The 19,392-nt window shown below is 44.3% G+C and overlaps 1 protein-coding gene across 1 annotated transcript in view; it reads left to right on the forward strand.

Annotated features, from left to right (window-relative positions):
- The window catches only part of SPATA13 (spermatogenesis associated 13), a 146,241-nt gene that overhangs the window by 73,625 nt on the left and 53,224 nt on the right, over nucleotides 1-19,392 (forward strand). Inside the window, 2 exon segments of the mRNA XM_004453079.5 lie at nucleotides 9,540-9,905; nucleotides 12,519-12,663. Of these exon segments, the coding sequence (XP_004453136.2) occupies nucleotides 9,540-9,905; nucleotides 12,519-12,663 (511 nt within the window).

Consider the following 19,392-nt stretch of genomic DNA (forward strand, 5'->3'; position numbering starts at 1 on the left):
AACTGGGAAGATTCACTGGATCAAATTTCGAACGGCCCCAGATTTTGCTCGGTGATGGCAGGTTATGATCAGATCTGTGTTTTAGGGGTAGGGTGGAGAATGCATTGGAGATAGAGAAGCTGCTTTAGGGAGCTATTGAATGGACTCGTGGGAATGATAAGGGCTGGAACTGAACGAGAAGAAAGGGGAATAGAGTCCTTCTTGATGGCTGTCTTTAACTAAAATGAAAAAGCTGGATGAGGAGAAAGGTGATTCAAGAACATTGTGTTCCGCAGTTTAATCCAAGAACCCTTGATTTTCCTGATTCTACAGGCACTTGTAGTTGTCGATTTGCATGTTTGTGTGCTGAGGCTTGAAATGCCTGTTTTGCTGGGAACGGCACCTTTCACAGTCTTCTCCTGCTGAAAATTTGGAATGCCTCCCATTCCTCTCCTTTCCCCTCTCTCCGGATTCCTTTTGCTGTCTCTATACAATGAAAGTCAAAACAGGTGTTGAGACATAAATGCCGATGTTCTAATGGGTTGAGGGGGAGAGACGGGAGGGGAGGGTGAGGACATGTGTAAAAAAAATGTAAAGAAAGAAAAACAGTTGGACTTTTGACATCTGAAACATTGTTATTGATTTTGTAATATTTAGTTTTGCTCAATATGCTTAATTCCAAAAGAGGAAAATATGTTCATTTTTATAAAATTACATATTTTTTTAATTGCAGAAAGAAGTTTTGAGTACACCTCTGTATTCTTCAGTACGTATTTCAGAGCTCAGAATACATTTTAAGATGCAGAAATTATGTCCATTTATTTCATATTATGGTCATTTTAAACTGTTTACTCTTAAATGAGTCCAGCATAAAACTGCATCTTACAATCCTGTTATTTTCTCTACCGGGGTGTTAACTGGGCATTGGTGGTGCTGTAGATTTTGAGATTTAACAGTCTTTTGAGATGGTAGGCTGGTCTGAGATGGGGAGATAAAGCCTAAAAAATGGAATTCCGGCCAGAAATTATTATAGCAGAAGGCAAGAATAGGAAAAGTCATCAGCCAAAGCTTCTCAACCTCGTGGGATCCAGGTCAGCAGTAAGAGCCCAGAAGAACATCCCTGCAGCCAGGTGAGGGAGGCAGGTGATTCGAGGTCCAAGGGGAGTCACGTGGAGTTAATCACGTCTTGTGGAATTCATTCCTTCATTTTTTTTTTTTTATATTTATTTTATTTATTTCACTCCCCTTTTCCCCCGTTGTCTGCTCTCTGTGTCCATTCACTGTGCACTCTTCTGAATCCACTTGCATTGTCAGGTGGCATCGGGAAACTGCATCTCTTTTTTGTTGTTGTTGCATCAGCTCTCCGTGTGTGCGGTGCCACTCCTGGGCAGGCTGGGCTTTTTTCTTGCGGGGCGCACTCCTTGCACGTGGTGCACCCCTGTGTAGGAGTGCCCCTGCGTGGCATGGCACTCCTTTCACCTGGCAGCACTGTGCGTGGGCCAGCCTATCACACAGGTCAGGAGGCCCTCCTGGGTATCGAACCCTGGACCCTCCATGTGGTAGGTGGACACTCTATCAGTTGAGCCACATCCACCTTCCCATTCCTTCATTTTATTTTATTTTATTTTTAAAGATTTTTATTTATATCTCTCCCCATCCTCCCCTCCTGCTTTGTCTGCTGTCTGTGTCCATTCGCTGTCTATTCTTCTGCATCCACTTGTATTATCAGACGGCACTGGGAAACTGTCTCTTTTTGTTTGTTTGTTTTATCATCTTTCTGCATTAGCTCTCCGTGTGTGGTGCCACTCCTGGGCGGGCTGTGCTTTTATCACGTGGGGCAGCTCTCCTTTCGGGGCATTCCTTGCACGTGGGGCTCCCCTACATGGAGGTGCCCCTGTGTGGCATGGCACTCCTTGTGTGGGGCAGCACTGCACGTGAGCCAGCTTACCACACAGGTCAGGAGGCCCAGGATCTTGAACACTGGATCCTCTATATGGTAGATGGATGCACTATCAGTTGAGCCACGTCTGCTTCCCCATTCCTTCATTTTAAATAAAATAGGAATGAACTCAGCTGTACTGATTTCTCAGTCTAGTATTCTTCGGTAGCACTTAGCACTTAGAAATTTCATAGTACTCCAAAATGGTTTTCATGCTCATGGAACTGTGCTTTCAATATTAAATACAGTGTTCTTTATGAACTTCAATATTTGCGCTTTTAGTATATTACCTAATGAGCCTAAGAAACAAGTTTCAAGGCCATAGACTCACCAGCTGTGTTCTTAGCATATTTTAATCATCACTTATACATATGTGAGGCCAATTGAAGAGTCTGCCATCACCACTACATTCCCCTTTCACTTCAGGGCAGATAAGAAACAGTAATCATTCAAGAATTTTAAGCAAATGCACCCAAGAGACAAGTCCACAACTTTCCACTTTCCAGACTACAACTCTTTCTTAGGTGTTATTTTTGGGGGCCTCTTTTAACAGTTGCAATAATATTACTGATATACATGTATTACCATTCCACAGTAATTAGAAAACCCTTTGGCTAGTCGATTGTCATTGCATTTGCTGTCAAAATTCCACCAACCACTAAATATTTGTATAGATTAACCTTTGTATCTTCCATCAAAGATGCAGCCCATTGTAAGGAGAGTTAATATCTACTTTTGCCAATAAGCCACGGAAAGCATAACCTGGTAAATTACATTTCTACTTTACGGTGTGTGCCTGGTCTGTTTCTTGCTCAGGCCCTGTCCAGACCATGCTAAATCTAAGTGAAGGGCAAGAGAATGGTGGGAAAATGTAATGAAGGTGCCTGTCCCTTACGACAATGATTCCTGGACTAGAGGAAGAACGTGGAGAGGCGGAGCTGAGCCAGCCCTGATCTTTTGTCTTTACTCAGTTAAGTCGAGGGGGAGCTGCTATTTACTTCTTGGTTTTTTTTTTTTTAAGATTTATTTTTTAAATTTATTTCTCTTCCCTTCCCGCATCCCCCCCGGTTGTCTGCTCTCTGTGTCCATTCACTGTCTGTTCTTCTTGTGTCCGTTTGTATTCTTGTCAGCAGCACTGGGAATTTGTGTCTCCTTTTGTTGCGTCATCTTGCTGCGTCAGCTTTTTGTGTGTGCGGTGCCACTCCTGGGCGGGTGGCACTTTTTTCATGTGTGGCGGCTCTCCTTATGGGGCACAGTCCTTGCATGTGGGGCTCCCCTACACGGGGGACACCCCTGCATGGCATATGGCACTCATTGCGCATCAGCGCTGCACTTGGGCCAGCTCCACACAGGTCAGGAGGCCCTGGGTTTGAACCGTGGACCTCCCATGTGGTAGGTAGACACTCTAACAGTTGAGCCAAATCTGCTTCTCTGCTATTTGCCTCTCAGAACTAAGTCCTCCTCCTTGTTTGGGCAATTTTTTCTTGAAATTCATCCCTCCCACCAAGAATGGTTGTTCTTTAACTAGCCTAAGCGATTTAGGAAAAGGCATATGAGCTTGAGGTGTTGGAGAAATCGGTATACCTGGGTTGTAGGTGCCTATTACTATGCTAGGATAATTTTTTTCTCCCCATTAAGGGCTATGAAAGTATAAATCAACTTTGGAGAGAGAGAGATTATTCTACCTACTTGTTTCCAAAAATTAAGGATAGGCAAGGAAATGAATCATAATGACTCAGGTCCATATTTCATATATGCTATGCTGGATTGAGGGAAAGAGGACAAGGCAATAAGGAGAGAGAACAGAACAGAACAGAGAAAAAAGTAGAGGTAAGAGCTAGAGAAAAATGTGTATACATCGATGAAGATAGATCAAAAATAGCCATGACATGCAAAAACGTCATCTGCAAATAAAGATAGCTTTACTTCTTTCTTCCCCCCCAAAAAAAAAAAAAATCCCAGCCACTGTATTGTACACTTAAAAATGGTTGAAATGGGGAGAAAAAATTTTTTTAAAGATTTATTTCCCCCCCCTTCCCCTCCTCCCACCCTGCTGTTTTTGCTGTCTGTGTTTTCTTCTCTTCTCATTTTCTCTCCTCTAGGATTCATGGGATTTGAACTTGGAGACCTCTGATGGGGAGAGAGGTTCCCTGGCAATTGCGCCATAAAATGGAAAATTTTATGTGACATATATTTTACTAGACACAGAGACATACACACACAAATATAGTCAAGAGAAAATGTAAAAGAAAAGCATAAACCAGAAGCGGAAGAGACGCAGTCATGTTGAGCACCTGGAAGCTTTTGAGGAGCAATGTCCAGGATCTGTATATTTGGAAGTTGCTGCTAAGTGGTTTTTTTTAAGCCATAAAACCATATTGCCTTTTTTCTGAACTACAGCTGCTAATGGAGGGGTCCTATCTAGGACTTACCTTTCAAAGATGAAATTAAAAATTAAATTGCCTAACCTATCTCTTGTGCTATGCCATGAAGATAAATCTACTGCCCTCTCCATGATCAGTTTCTCATCTGTAAGTTGGGTATAATAATATCTTCCTTACTTATCTGAAAACAATTTTAGGTACATGGCAAAGCAATTTGAAAATTTAAGATATCTAAGCAACTTTATGCCATCCCTGTGATATTAAAAGAAAGGGGGGTGGTGGAGAGGAAATGGACTTAGAGCTCAAATCTCTTTCAAAATTCACTAATGTTTCCGTACTCTTGCCTTCAACTCCTCCTCAAAGTGTATTCATCAACCTGAAGTCTTATAAGTTCCCCTTACCCACTTAAAGTCCTTACAATACATCCCATTCTAAGCACTCACTCTATTACCCCCATGCTGAGAAAAATGGGCATGTGCAGAGTATTTTGGTTATGACACATTAATTTTCATTTAAGGAAACTGAGGTAGTGATGTAGTTCTAAACAGTGACATGCTAAGGCCTAAAATTTCATCTTTCTGGATTCAGACCTCATGGACTGGTACCTTAGGCAGCTCTTAAGTGATATTATCCAGCCTAGGGCAGTTCAACCCAGGGCTAGAGGAGGTACAGCCACAGGCACCACTCACAGAAACCAGGAACATTTTTAGTTTTGCTAATCTCTAGCAACATTTTAGCATTTTCTTCAATTATGAATGCAGGCATCAAACCAGAGCAATTTTAGCAATGCCTGTGATATTGTCATTGATATTTTTTCACCTCATAGTACATTGTTTGTTGATACCATCAAATATCACCTATATTCATCGTCACTTAAAAGTGGGTGGTGGGAAGCAGATGTGACTCAACTGATAGAGTATCCGCCTACCACATGGGAGGTCCAGGGTTCAAACCCAGGGTCTCCTGTCCCGTGTGGTGAGCTGGCCCACGCACAGCACTGCCACGTGCGAGGAGTGCTGTGCCACGCAGGGGTGTCCCCCGTGTAGGGGAGTCCCCTGCGCAAAGATTGCACCCCGTGAGGCGAGCCACCCCACGTGAAAAAAGCACAGCCTGCCCAGGAGTGGCACCGCACACAAGGAGAGCTGACGCAGCAAGATAATGCAACAAAAAAGAGACACAGATTCCCAGTGCTGCCACAAATGCAAGCAGGTACAGAAGAACACACAGATGGACAGATGGACACAGAGAGTAGAAAACAGGGGGAGGAGGGAAGAAAACTAAATATAATAAATCTTACCCAAAAAAGTAGGTCGTGGTTAGCCCTGTCGTAAATCCTGTTAACCCCATGTGTTAGTAAAGAAGCACAAATTACAACATAGGCCACAATTCTTTTAATGTTGTGATGATTCTGTGTCAAGCTAGTTGATTTTCTTTATTACCCTATCTTGTATTTTAGGCACTCAAAAGCATCATTCTGAGAAGGGGTCTATGGAGACCAGATTGCCCAGGGATTCAGAACCTCTGATTCCTGTCAAAGCCTCTCCCCTCCCTCCAGACAGACCCATGACTAAGAAAAGGAAAACCTACCCTCTCTAGTTTCCTTGTGCAGAAGTAGGTGCCCAGGATGCAGAGTGGCAAGGTGGAGAGGTCAAGTCCACAGTTTTGGAATCCGACAGGCTGGGTTGTGAGATAGGCTCCTCTCCTCCCTGGCCTTATTAACTCCAGCAAGTGATTTCATTGAGTTAGCTTATCTATCTTTCATTAGTAATCATAGATTAAAATAAATTCCACTGTAGCTCCAATGCCTGAAGCAATAAAATGAGGCTGATAGTTCCTCACTTGGTAGGGTGGTAGTGGAGATTGGATTAGGTACATATCTGGCATGTCGCAGGCATTCAAACAAGGCTTTCGTGACTGCTGGGAATTCTGTATTCTGTAGTTGTAATTGTCGGTCTCTGTACTGTACCTGAATTCCACATGGTATTCAGCTTTGCAGTAACTTGGGAAAAATGTGGAAGATTTGCTCATTGTATCAATGTGTATCTCCCAGAATACCTTCAGATTAGCTCAAGTGTGAAGACATCTTCCTTTACATTTTCTCCCAAATCTTCACATAGCATCTTTAAGTCTCTCACTTACAATATTTTCTTCTGATACTTAGAGACATTAGGTGAGACTCTGGAATGAATGTGTATGAAGTTGAGTTATTTGGGGAGGGAGCCTTTCTTCCTGGGTTTAATAATTTGCTTTCAGTGTGATTTCCAATTTTTTTTCAAAGCATCTAATGGGAAGTCTCAGTTCTATCTTGGATTTTACTTTTGCAGAGAAAGAAATCTAGTATAGGAAGGGAAAAAAAAAAGTACAATTGACTAGGGGGTGAACAAAAACTGTCCTGAGGAGCAAGAGTTAAAAGGGTTGTGCGTGTAATCTGTTTACAGAAGTTTGTGACTTGGGCGTGAATTGCCTCCTCTAGCTCTGGGAGTCCTGAGTTCTTCCAAAGCTTAGACTGCTAGAGTGTGAAAAGAACCTGGCCGGCCACTTATACCCCCGAGTCTAGATTTCAAAGGCCATAGCATGAATGTGGTGGGCTGCCTGCTCCTGCACTGCGTCTGTGGACAGCCACTGGCCCTGTCCCGGCCGCAGGTAGGTTCTTGGGCTTTGGGAGAGAGGGTGGCTTGTTGGTATGCGCCTTTGTAGTTTCAAGGATAGCCACAATCAAACTGCCTTCCCTGAAATGAACTTGGGAAGTATTTCCAAAGTAAATGAACTTGGCTAAAAAAAGGTTTGGAATTAGAATATCCATCAAAGTTCAGATTTGTTTTACAAGGAATGTAACTCTCTTCTAGCTATGAGTCAATATTTGAATGTGTGCTTAAGTCTGAGCGATTTTAGCCCCACCCCTCCTTCTGTCCTTTTGCTAGGAATAAAATATCAATTTTATGTGTTCTAGTAAGCTTTTTGCAAATGATCGATTTGCAGTCCATCTGCTAATTTTTGCAACTCTTAGAATATTCTGGGCCATTTAGAGAGAGTGTTTTCTCCTTTTATGTCCTTAATGGAACCATATAAAAACTTGAAGCAGAGCTATAATTAGTTTTTATACATGTTCACCTGTGTGGGAACAAGAGCTGACAACTGAGGTACAACATGTAAAAAGGACCTGCCAATCCCCTGCTGTATCTCTGGCCGTATAATTTCCTTGCTTTGGGCATACCTAACTTCACCCAGCTTAGATCATTTCCAGGAGTATGTTTGGTATTCAGAAGGATTTGTTACCTGAGCAGCTAAGATAGCTTATTGTTTTCCTGAATCTATTTTCTTATTTTCAGCATGAGTGAAGAAAAGCAGTCTGCATGTTACATAAGTGGGAGAAAAAACTAAAAATCAAAAAAAACTTGTACATAGATAGGTGAGCAGATCACTTCTTGCCTGCTATTTTGTTGTACTTCTGTTGTTCTCATACGTTGTTTTGCACCTTTTTATCGCACGGTGATAGCAGAACTGGTTTTATTCTCACTGTTTACTTGTCTGTACCTTTTTGTTGAGTCATTTATTTAAGCTATCTGTGATAAAGTGTTTTTCATGCGTAATGCAGAATATTAACTTGTCCATGACTTCTTTCGTCTTTTCCTCTTGGTGGTGATCTGCACCTAAGATACAGTTCAGAGCAGTGAGGGTTGTAAAAGAGTAAGTGGTGGTGGCTAAGGCCTGAACAGTATGTGCTTGAGCAGAGGAGGCAGGGCTTAGTGGAAAATGCCCAGAACAGAGGTTACAAGACCCAGGCTTCAGTGCCTTGTTGCCTTAATGGGCAAGTGTTCCTAATTTGAAAGCAAGGGGGTTGGTGTAGAGTACTTGCAAATCCCCTCCTGCATCTTGAGTTCAGGGGATTTTTTATGACCTGGGTTTCGGTGAACTTTTAGGCACATCAGAGTAGAAACGATGAGCCCTGCCTTTCAGTTCTCTGGTGCCACTAATGGGCCAGCACTGTACTCTGTGTCCCGCTGGCTGGGTCTCCTCCCACCCCACCCCCGCTGTGCCTGGCAGTGGCTCTGTGACCCCGCATGCCATCTCCTCAGGGCCCCTGGCACGCCTCCCCGCCACCGTTCTGTGGCACTTGACCTCTCGTCCTGGAGCTCCACTCACCCAGCCCCACACCCTTGCCCGACAGGATCTTTTGTTTTATTAAATAATGCACAAGGTGGCAGGCCTGAAGGGACCCATTCCTGCCCGCCAGGTGTGGCAGCCTTCTGCCACCGCCTGCCCTGCTTCATCCTGTGTCTCCACGCTGGGACTGCCTGGGCCCAGCAGGCTTTCATCTGGGGGTGGCTGTTCCGTGGCCTCGTGATAGTCAGGGGTGCCATTAAGTAATGTATTAATTAACTGTACCCTTGTCTCATTTCATCCTCACCTGGGCCTGCAATGCCCCAAGGACCATTTGCAGAACTGAACACTCAAAGTTAGGAGGTTGCCTGATGTTACAACCGGGTTCCAGAACTCCTAGTTTTGCCTAGCACCTTGTGTGGCCTTGCAAAAAGTTATCTGAAGAATTAGAAAGTGTTGCCTGGTTTAGAACCATAGACCCTGGAGCTGTGGGGATTGTCTAGTCTGGAATCTGAGATCCAGAAAAATTTCTGTGCCTCCTCCAAGTTCACACAGCTAGTTCAGGCTCAGTCTAACCCCCTGAATTCTCGTTAGTGCTACCACGCCCATGCGCCTGGGCTCAGAGGCAGCCAGCCTGAGCCCTGGACTTAATCTTCTCAAAGCCTCGTCTATTTTTAAAGCACTTTCTTTTTTTTTGTTTGTTTAAGTAGCTTACGTTAGTGACAGAAAATACCTTTGAGTAGCAGCGTCTAGCATTACACATTCATTTCTTCTACCCTTAGACCTCCTTGGTGCGAGGCTATTGTTCAACAGATATTTGGGAGCCACCTACCACAGTTCACTTCATTTAAACCATCTATTTTACAATGGTTTCTTACCCTAGCTTGTGTGGGCCACTGAGTTTCACTATTTAAATTATGCTTTTAATTCAGCTCGAATGAAAGATTTACTCGTTTTCATCCATGTTTCGTTGTCCTCACTGTCTATTCAACAAAATACCTTTTTTTAAAATAGACCAGGAAATTAAGACTGCCTAGAGGCAGGGCTGAGTAAAGGAGGGAAGGAATGTATGGTTTGCTCTTTCTTGACACCTGCCTGGATATTTGAGCTCACCCTGCTTGTTCATGTTTGAAAAGGTGGTCACGGCTGAGCCCAGGATGCGAGCCCTGCCGCAGGAGGACGCAGGCACGGAGGCGCAGAGGGTCAGCAGGAGTAGGTGGGGCTCCGGGAAAAGGAATAGACCTCGGCCCCTCTCAGACAATGACCAGTGGGCAAGCCGGAGTCTCTCTATCCCTGAAGACTCGGTGGCCATAGACACCCCGAAAGTGGACCTTGCAGAGAGCAAAAGCCAGCCGAGCATGGCGCCCCCTGATGCCGCAGAGCACGACGTATCCGTCAGCTGCCGCAGAGGACACCGGAGAAGAAGACCCATCTCCATAATTGGTGGGGTCCGCTTCTATGGGAGCAACCAGACGGAGGAAATAGAGAACCTGCTAACGCAAGTAAGAGCTGATATGCTTCCACTAAAGCAGCACAGAGCCTTCAGCTTCCTGGCCTTTGTTCCCCGGCTGTAAACTAAACAGGACGCTGCTTCTTCCTTTCTTCTCGCTCCCTCGAGTATGATGTCAGCCACTCGCAACCTTTTCTTCCTGACTTTGTTTGAAAACCTGCATGAATGAAAACTAACGATCTGACATTCGGATGCCTTTTACTAATCTCTCTCTCTTTCTTGGGCTCTCAAATAATATGTGAGACTAGACTGCTGTTTGTTTCTAACTACCATGAATTTTGCCAAGAGTAGCTGTGCTCTAGTGAAGGAGCTTCCTGAACGAAGCAATTCTTCAAAAAGAAGGTGTCATCCTTGTTTAAAATATAAAGATAGGAAGAAAATAAAGAAGAAATTGATTTTTTTTTTGGAAGATAGGAAGTAATTTTTTTCTTCCACTTTCTTACCTTTATTTTCAAATTGCAACTTTGCAATGGGCTTGACAGCAGGTTAACATCTTAAAATTGGTCCTTTAGCATGTTTTAGTAATTTGACAAGTGTTTATCAGTACCCTGTGAGCCCTTTGAGGATACAAAGGCCCTTTGGTCGGTGAGACTAATTACCCAAGGTCAGGGATTCACAGAACAGTATAGGAGTAAGTGCCCGATTTCATTTTTAAAACCTGCACACTAATGTCATAAATAACAGGAAAAACTTCTCTCCAGAGGGAAATTCCTTATTAGTTTTGGAGTATATGTTTATATACTCCTGAAATGCCTTGTTTGTACCCAGCCCTCAAAAACTCTGGATTAATTGAATCACGTTGAATTGAATTCTTTAGGGGAAATCAAATTAAGTTGAAGAACACCATGAAATCTTTAAGAACTTTTCGTTATTGGAGGTACCCCTCACACCAGTTAGGAAGCAGTCCTAAGCGAAATAACATCTTCATCTATTTTAACTCGAAAGAGAGTATGGGGAAACTTGTACCCTTAGGAATTCATTCACTTTAGAGCATCAAAGAGTAGTGTAGTAAAATGTGGGGGTTTTTTTGCAACATAACTTATCTGGGAGTTGGGTGGGAAAATATGAGGAAAACATAAGGGAAGCATGAACAGACTTGGCCTTTGATGTATTGTTATAGGGACGGCTACTATGGAAAATCACAAAGGTCTACAGACAGTTCAAGAGACCGTATAAATTTATAGAAACCAACTCTCCTTTTCAACAAAGTGCAACAGTTCCATTAGGTTAGGTAAAGAGGAATTGTATTTGATCCCACAGGTATTTATTGAGTGCCTTGAGAGGCAGAGGGTCTGTAGGGACCAGCAAAAGAAGGTGGAATAAGCTGGTGGTGACTGCAGTCCAGTCGCCTGGCTCTGTGACCGCCCTCTGCCACTGCTTTTGATTCCTCTGGAGGCTGCTCCTGGGAAGGCATCTTTTTTTTTTTTTTTTTTTGCCTCATGTATTTTTTTTTTATTGACTTTGTAATAATATTACATTAAAAATATATATGTGAGGTCCCATTCAACCCCACCCCCCCACCCCCCCTCTCCCCCCCCAACAACACTCGTTCCCATCATCATGACACATCCATTGGATTTGGTAAGTACATCTTTGGGCACCTCTGCACCTCATAGACAATGGTCCACATCATGGCCCATACTCTCCTCCATTCCATCCAGTGGGCCCTGTGAGGATCCACAATGTCCGGTGATCACCCCCGAGGCGCCATCCAGGGCAGCTCCACGTCCCAAATACGCCCCCACCTCTCATCTCTTCCTGCCCTTCCCCATACCCATCGTCCACCATGTCCACTTTTCCCAATCCAATGCCATCTCTTCTATGTGGACATTGGATTGGTTGTGTCCATTGCACCTCTATGTCGAGAGGAGGCTCAGATTCCACATGGATGCTGGCTGCCATCCTCCCATTTTCAGTTGTAATCACTCTAGGCTCCATGGTGTGGTGATTGTCCTTCTTCAACTCCATCTTAGCTGAGTGTGGTAAGTCCAATAAATCAGATTGTAGGTGCTGGAGTCTGTTGAGGCTCAGGACCTGGCTATCACATTATCAGTCCAGATATTCAAATCCCCTAACTATATCTTAAACCCCAACGTTAACTGCACCTCCAGCAGATTAGTATGAAAGTCTTATGAAGGGAGATCCCATCTGAGTCCAGATTCATCACACATAAACACCATTTCCAGAGAGGGGCCATCTGCCCTGGTAGTAAACCCCATCGGCCATGACCATAACTCTCATGGGTCTCTTTAGCCTTGGGAAGGCATCTTAACGCTCTGATGCTGGGTCTGTCTGAGATAACTTGCTTTTCCTCTTCACTCACACTTGGTTCTTTGTTGGTAGGTAGCTGACCAGATGACATAGGAGGCTGTGGGCTCAGAGGTGACCTGTCAAAAGCGGTTTTTAAGCATTTTAGAGTAACTCATTGCAAGGGAGCCTGGGTGCAGCCTGAAGCTTTTGACATGATTTGGAAAAAAACATTTAACGCTTGTGAGTGGCTGTTCAAGGTGCAAACCCTGAGCTCCTCGTAGCTGGTTGTGCGCGGAGCTTGCAAGAGCTGTGACTTCCTGGCACCTCCTCAGGGTTCTGTGTCTTCCTTTTGTAGCCCGCACCCAGGCCTCCCGTGCCAGCTCACCAGGTGCCACCATACAGAGCTGTTTCCGCCCGGTTCCGACCATTCACCTTCTCCCAAAGCACGCCCATTGGGCTGGATCGTGTGGGGCGCAGGCGGCAGATGAGAGCCTCTAACGGTGAGTGTCCCAGCGCCCCTGGCTTGAGAGCGCTTCTTCCAGAGGTCACGTGAAATGCTCACTTGACTTCTCTCTACCTCACCCAGGGAGCTCGGGCGGTCACGCGTTGCCATCCCTCTCTGGGGAGCTGTTTGTGCTTTGCCTGGTGGTGAAGACGGGCTGCCTGAGCCTGCAGGCATGAGTAGCTTACAGATGCGCAGCGTGGGTGCTCCGTGGGCCTCACGGCTGGCTGAGTTTGACAAGTGTGCTCCTCTCGTGGTGGCCGCACACCAAAACTCCTACAGGTAGAGATTCAAATAAGAATGGAACATACAGGGATGCGCCCTAAGTTTTTCCTTACTAGAGCAATAGTAGGTTTATAGAAAAATCATGGAGAAGGTGCAGAGTCCTCCACCCTCCACTGCTGCCACTCCACAGTTTTCCCTGTTATGAACATCTTGCATTAGTGTGGTACCTTTGTCACAAGTGATTAAACAGTATTATCATTGTGCGAATAAGGATAGCCTGTAGTTTACATTAGGGTTCACTCTGTGTTGTACCGTTCTGTGGTTTTGTTGTTTGCTTTATTTTTATCCTGGCAACATGTATACAACCTAAAATTTCCCACATTAACCACATTCAAATATACAATTCAGTGGTGTTAATTACTTTCACAATGCTATGCCACCATAATCTTTTTTTTTTTTGAGGTACTGGAGGCCAGGGATTGAACCCAGGACCTCATATATGGGAAGCCAGCACTCAACCACTGATCCACATCAGCTTCCCTGAGTTTTTTTTTCCATTTGTTTTGCTTGTTTGTTTGTTTTTAGGAGGCACCTGGAACCAATCCTGGGCCCTTCCATGTGGAAGGCAGGAGCTCAACTGCTTGAGCCATATCCACCCCTTTTAAAGATTAAAACCACTTTAATCTTTTTAAAGTTCTTTTTGGGTGTTGGAGATTCACCAAAACTGTTTGAACACCAAAGTGCAGTTTATGTAATATAACAGCTAGCATGCCCTCAGAGAGTTTACCCAATAAATGTTTGCTGATTTCTATTAATACCATATGTTTTGGGAATGATTTTAAAATTTGTAAAAAAAGCAAAGTTTCCTCTGCACCAATGCCCACCATTTCACTGCCCATCAGCTGTTAAGCAAGGCATGTGTGCTTGATGGGAAGAAGAGCTAACATCTCTTCATCACTTCCCATAGCTTGTGTAATCTTATTACAACCATAATCAGTGAATATGATTATTATCCTCATTCTACAGAGAGAAAAGCCAAGTCATAAAGAGGTAAGCAGCCCCAAGTCATTCCCCCAGGAAGCAGAGAAAAAGGGATTTGAACTTACAGTAAGAGTTTTCAACACCAAAGCCTGTGTTTTGTTGTTTTTTTCCAAGGATTTTTTAAAAATTAATTTCTCTCCCCTTCTCCCCGCCCAGGTTGTCTGCTCTCTGTGTCCATTCACTGTGTGTTCTTCTGTGTCCACTTGTGTTCTTGTCAGTGGCACTGGGAATCTGTGTCTCTTTTTGTTGCGTCATCTTGCTGTGTCAGCTCTCCATGTGTGTGGCACCACTCCTGGGCACGCTGCGCTTTTTTTTTTTTTTTTGCATGGGGCAGCTCTCCTTACAGGGCACACTCGTTGCGCATGGGGCTCCCCTTCATGGGTGATACTCCTGCATGGCACGGTGCTCCTTGCACGCATCAGAACTGTGCATGGGCCAGCTTATCACACAGGTCAGGAGGCCCTGGGTTTGAACCCTGGACCCTCCATGTGGTAGGCAAACGCTCTGTCTGTTGAACAAGATCTGCTTCCCCAAAGTCCATGTTTTTAACCACTGGACCATACTGCCTCTTTGAGGAAATGGGGCAGATTATGAATTAGATGATTCCAGATTGTAAGAGGTCAAAGCGCTGGTGAATAATGAGGAAATAGTACTGTTCCTGATGGTGTTTGCATGGTTTCTAATTCCCTTCCACTTACACTTAGAAGAAGATTCAAGGTTAGATGATTTTGCCAAATGGGGCATAATGGGGAAAAGAAATGAGATTGCGGCTACAGGCTGTGAACATCTCGAATTCAGCGTGCTGAAACAGCTTTAGTCTCCCTCAGCTATTCCTGTGGCTCCACCTACTCCTTATAGGAGCAGGATGGAAACCTGAGTGTCATCACTACCCTGTCCCCGGAGCCAGTGGATCGCATCAGTTTTCCCATCCTCACCCAAGATCATGAAACCTTACCCAACTTTGCCACCTCCGATTGTGTCCATAAACACTCTTGTCCGAGTTATTTTTCAAGTTCAACCCCTACTTTTTTATTTCCTTTCCAACGTTCCCCATTTATTCCATTTATTAATGGAATAAAGTCCAAATGCCTTAAACTGGAATGCAGGTTTTTCCTTAGACCCCAATCTAACCTTCCATCATGTCCTGCCAAGGCTTACCACTCATTTTTCCCTCCATCTGCTCTAGGTTTTCATACCATTTTGCCTGTTTTTGCTTGCTCACTCTACCCAGAATTCCTTTCCTTCTCTTTACCAGATGTCAAAATTCTTTCCATTCAGAGTTTTGTGAAACATATTCTCTTATATGCTCTTGGTGAAAAAGGAAATTCTTTAGAATCCTTCTGGAATTTGGCCATATGTCTCATGTTCATTCTCTTTGAGCCAAGGATCAGCTTCTGGTGATTTATTTTAAGGAAGTTACCCAAAGGAGAAAAAGGCTACATGCACAAGATGTTCATGAGAGCAAAACAGCTAAAGCACTCTCAGTGTCCAATTACAGGGGACTGATTAGTTGAATTGTTATATAAGGGGCTACTTCAAAACTGTTTACAACATACCTAGAAAATGATGAAACAATCTGAAAAATGGCTACTGTAATTTTAAGTAAGAAAAAATAGGAAATAAAGTCGCATGCATGGCATAATTGCAATGATTTTGAAATATTTAAAAGGAATAGGCAAAAATGAAATTAATGTTGTTAGGATGGTAGAAATGTAGAAAAGTTCTCCTCCAACCCCATATTCATATAAGTGCACACATAGCCTATTTCCATCCTTTCTGTAACACTGTTTCTGTGTTTTGTTTTGTTTTTCTGCTGGTTGATGTGGTTTGATGTTAGGGTTCTGAGAAGAGACAAAAGCTGACTTAAGCAAAAAGAGAGTTTATTGGAAGGGCTTGAGGATCTTCCAGAATTGATGGGGTAGATGGCTGGGGAGCAGGCTAGGAAACTGACAGCGGTCAAGGTTGCTCCTGGGAGCTAAGGGACTGTAGGAAAGGCCATAGGGCCTTGGTGGGCTGGTCAGGGCACCACCCTGGAAATGAGGGAATGCCAACCGTGCTTCTGTCCTCCTGCCAAGCACTCAAAATCAAAGCTCCAGATGAGAGGATTTGACTCTCCAGGTTAGGTGATGTGTCCACTGCCTGGCAGGCACTAACAGGAAAAAGGATTGGGTGCCTCCAGGGACCCCTTGCCTGCTGGATGAGGAGGGAGCCAAATGGCTTCCCTGTGCACTAAAGCTGGACACTGTGAAGGTGGGGTAATTCCCCAGAGGAAATCCAGGTATTGTCAGAAATACGAGATTCTGGACAGGTCCTACATTTGCTCATTCACTTAGGAGATGTTTATTTACCACGTGCCAGCTGATGGCAGTCCCTTAACTCTGAGATTTATATCCTAGTGAAGGGATACAAACAATAAATTGGCAAGTGACTATTTAGCATGTCAGATAGTACTAAAAAAGAAGAATAAAGCAGGGTTCAGGGCTTTCATTTCTAAAGGGTCTTCATTCTAACATGATGCAATTATTCCATGTATAATTGAAAAGACACCCATGCCTTTCGCAAAGGGAGATACCTCAAAGGAGCTTCCATTTCTGCATACCATTCCAAATCTAGGACCTTGGAGTCATGCCCCTTCCTCCAGTTCTGTTGCAGTACTGTTTCAATTTTTATAACCGGAGGTAAGTTTTAGCAACACACCTTATTATAATATGTGGGAAGGGTAGAAGAAAAGGAAATAGAAAATAAAGAAAATATTATGTATACATACAAGACATCCAAAAAAAAAGGAAATATCTTCTGCCTCTGATCGCAAGACCCCAGGTGCTATTTTTGACTTTGCTTGCCCAGTTCCGATTGTATGTACCCCCTGCACCTTACGTGGTAGGGTCCTTTGTGAGATGAGAAGGTTCAAACCTTCACTCCTTGTGCTTCGGAGTTGTTAGTAGTCCTGCTTGCTTAGTAGTCACCTTCCTTTTAGTTAGTGGTGAATCAGTCAATCTACAAAAATGTGTGGTGTGTCAAGCATGACCCAAGCACTGCTGTTAACTTTGGGATATAGCAGAGAGTAAGAAGCATCATCAAAAGTTGACATCCTAGCATTTAAAGAGATCACACATGTTCATCAGTAGAATAATCCCAGACACGAGTGATTGCTCTGGAGATGAACTTGGATAACGTGGTGGACAGTGCCCAGGAGAGGGCGAAGAGACCTCCCTAAGGAGGTGACATTTAGAGTGGAGACATGTAGGAGGCAGCTGAGGGCAGGTCCAAGGGAGGAGTGGTCCAAGCAGAAAACATCACATGTCCAAAGATCAGAAGGAATTCGATGTGTCTGAGGTTCAGAGAGAATGTGAGAGTCATGGAGCGCCACAAGCCAAGGCAAGAGGAGAGGGATTGTGGCCAGGAGGTAGGTCATGGCATGGGCAGAGGGCACTGCAGGTCATGATAAGGAGTTTGGGTTATTCTAAGTCTAATGAGAAGCCATTTTCAGCAAGGGAATGCTATGTTGGGATTTATGCTGTAGAAAGGAAAGACAGTTCAGGACAGGGAGTGGGAAGGCCAAGGAAAGGAACCTGGATTCAAAGGCCGTTTCCTTTGTCCAGTTGAGAATCAATGGTGGCAGTGACCACAAAGGACACCCACGTTTCTCTTGTGTGCTTATTTTTCCACTGGCCTGAGGAGCCCTGAATGGCTAGTCTTAGGTCTAATTCAGTGGGACTGTGTTGTGAAGGCTTAGAGGTACTTCTCCTTTGGCAAACCGAGTTCAGTCTTGAAATGGGACAGGTACTAGATGGAAAGCAAATATTCTGCAGGTGTATTATTCAGCAATCTTGAGACTTTAGCCCAGTGTTCACCCTTTTGTCTAGACCCACATCTTCTGGCTGTGGGAGGATGTCACCATATTAGAAAGTGGACTCCATCCCAAACAGCATCTTACCTTTAAGGCGTGTTTCCAAGCTGCCTCCATGACTTCATTTCCATTAAGCCTTGATTCATTTTGCTATATTCACATGTTTCTATATGATAAAACCTTGTAACTCATGGGCACTTGCCAATCACTGTGTTATTTTTCACTGTGGAGTTCTTAGAAGCAATGCTGTGTGAGACACCATTACAAGAGTAAAAGACTTTCAGTAAGAGTCCTGCAGAGTTCTGACAATCAAGGGAAGCAAATCCAAATCTAGAACAAACATGCCTGCCAGTAATGACAGAGCAACGCTCCCTCTGTTATGATGTTGGGCCTTTGTAATCAACTCTCCACGAGTAGCTATGCGGTTCCTTCACAGAACCGTATCATTAACTTTGAGGGGAGACCCATGTGGTTTAGACCAGGCTCAGCATCCATTTCTGCCATCATGAACCCACTGAGCAAACATCAAAACGACTAGGAAAGAAGATTGGAAAGAAGATTGATTAGCTTCTGCAGAGGAGTCCATCTTATCTACATGATTATTAAATAACTTCTTTTGCAATAGGATTCACATGGAACCCTTTTCTCAAGCTGAGTCTATTTTCATATATCCAGCCGGGCCTCTTCCCTGAACCAATTTATCACCCATTTTTTGTTCTTTCTGAATTCCTAACCATTCAGCTAAGCCAGTAGCTCCTAACCAACTAAGAATCCACGGAAGATAAACCCTGACTCAGGCTAATCTTTCCTTTTAATCAGGTGGGATTAGGAGAAGTATTGCTTAAATTTTGCCTCTGGGAGGATTTTCCTTTCCTGAAGACACAGTTACTTGGATAAACACTGGAAGGTCCCTTCTTGGAAGGCTAAAAGGAAGAGGTGGGATAGCAGAGCAACTACCCGCAGCTTGCCAGGCCTCCGCTTCATCAAAGAGGTCCTGAGTCTGGACGCTGACTTTGATCTGGGAATTGAGTGAGGGGCCTCGATTCTCTATCACAGTGACCCCAGTTCAGGCCTCTGCTCACCAGAACTGGAGATTTGTCTATTCCACACATCAGCAATAAATTTCTCGATGGAGTTACCAGTTTTCTTCCCAGCGACCCCTTGACCAGTTAAGCACAGCCTAGTTCTTCTGGGTGAGACCACTCTGGGAACTGTGCTCACTCTTCTGCCGCAGATATTCATACAGCAGCTCCTCCACAGCAGCTCCCCACCTCCCTTGAGAATGAGGCTTCACTGCATCAGAAGCATCTCTCACCAGCTTCCCTGGCTTAAGCCCGTGGACTGCTTATAAAAATGACTCACACTTCCATCTTCTGGCTTAAGGGATACAGCCCAGGGGGTGAGCGGAACCCACATTAGACCAGCTTCAGAGTTTGTCTCCCAGTCATTGAATTCCTTCCTTCCTATTATGCCAGGGGACTTCTGGTCTCTCAACTCCCTTAAGAATGGGCTGGTACCGGGATCCAGGTTCATAACCCTCAAGGGGCTAGAATGACAGTCAGCTTCGTGGACTCTCACACTGAAGGCAAAAATCTCGCGTAGTATCTCCCA

The sequence above is a fragment of the Dasypus novemcinctus genome, chromosome 15 (assembly GCF_030445035.2).
Source record: "Dasypus novemcinctus isolate mDasNov1 chromosome 15, mDasNov1.1.hap2, whole genome shotgun sequence".
Lineage (NCBI taxonomy): Eukaryota > Metazoa > Chordata > Mammalia > Cingulata > Dasypodidae > Dasypus > Dasypus novemcinctus.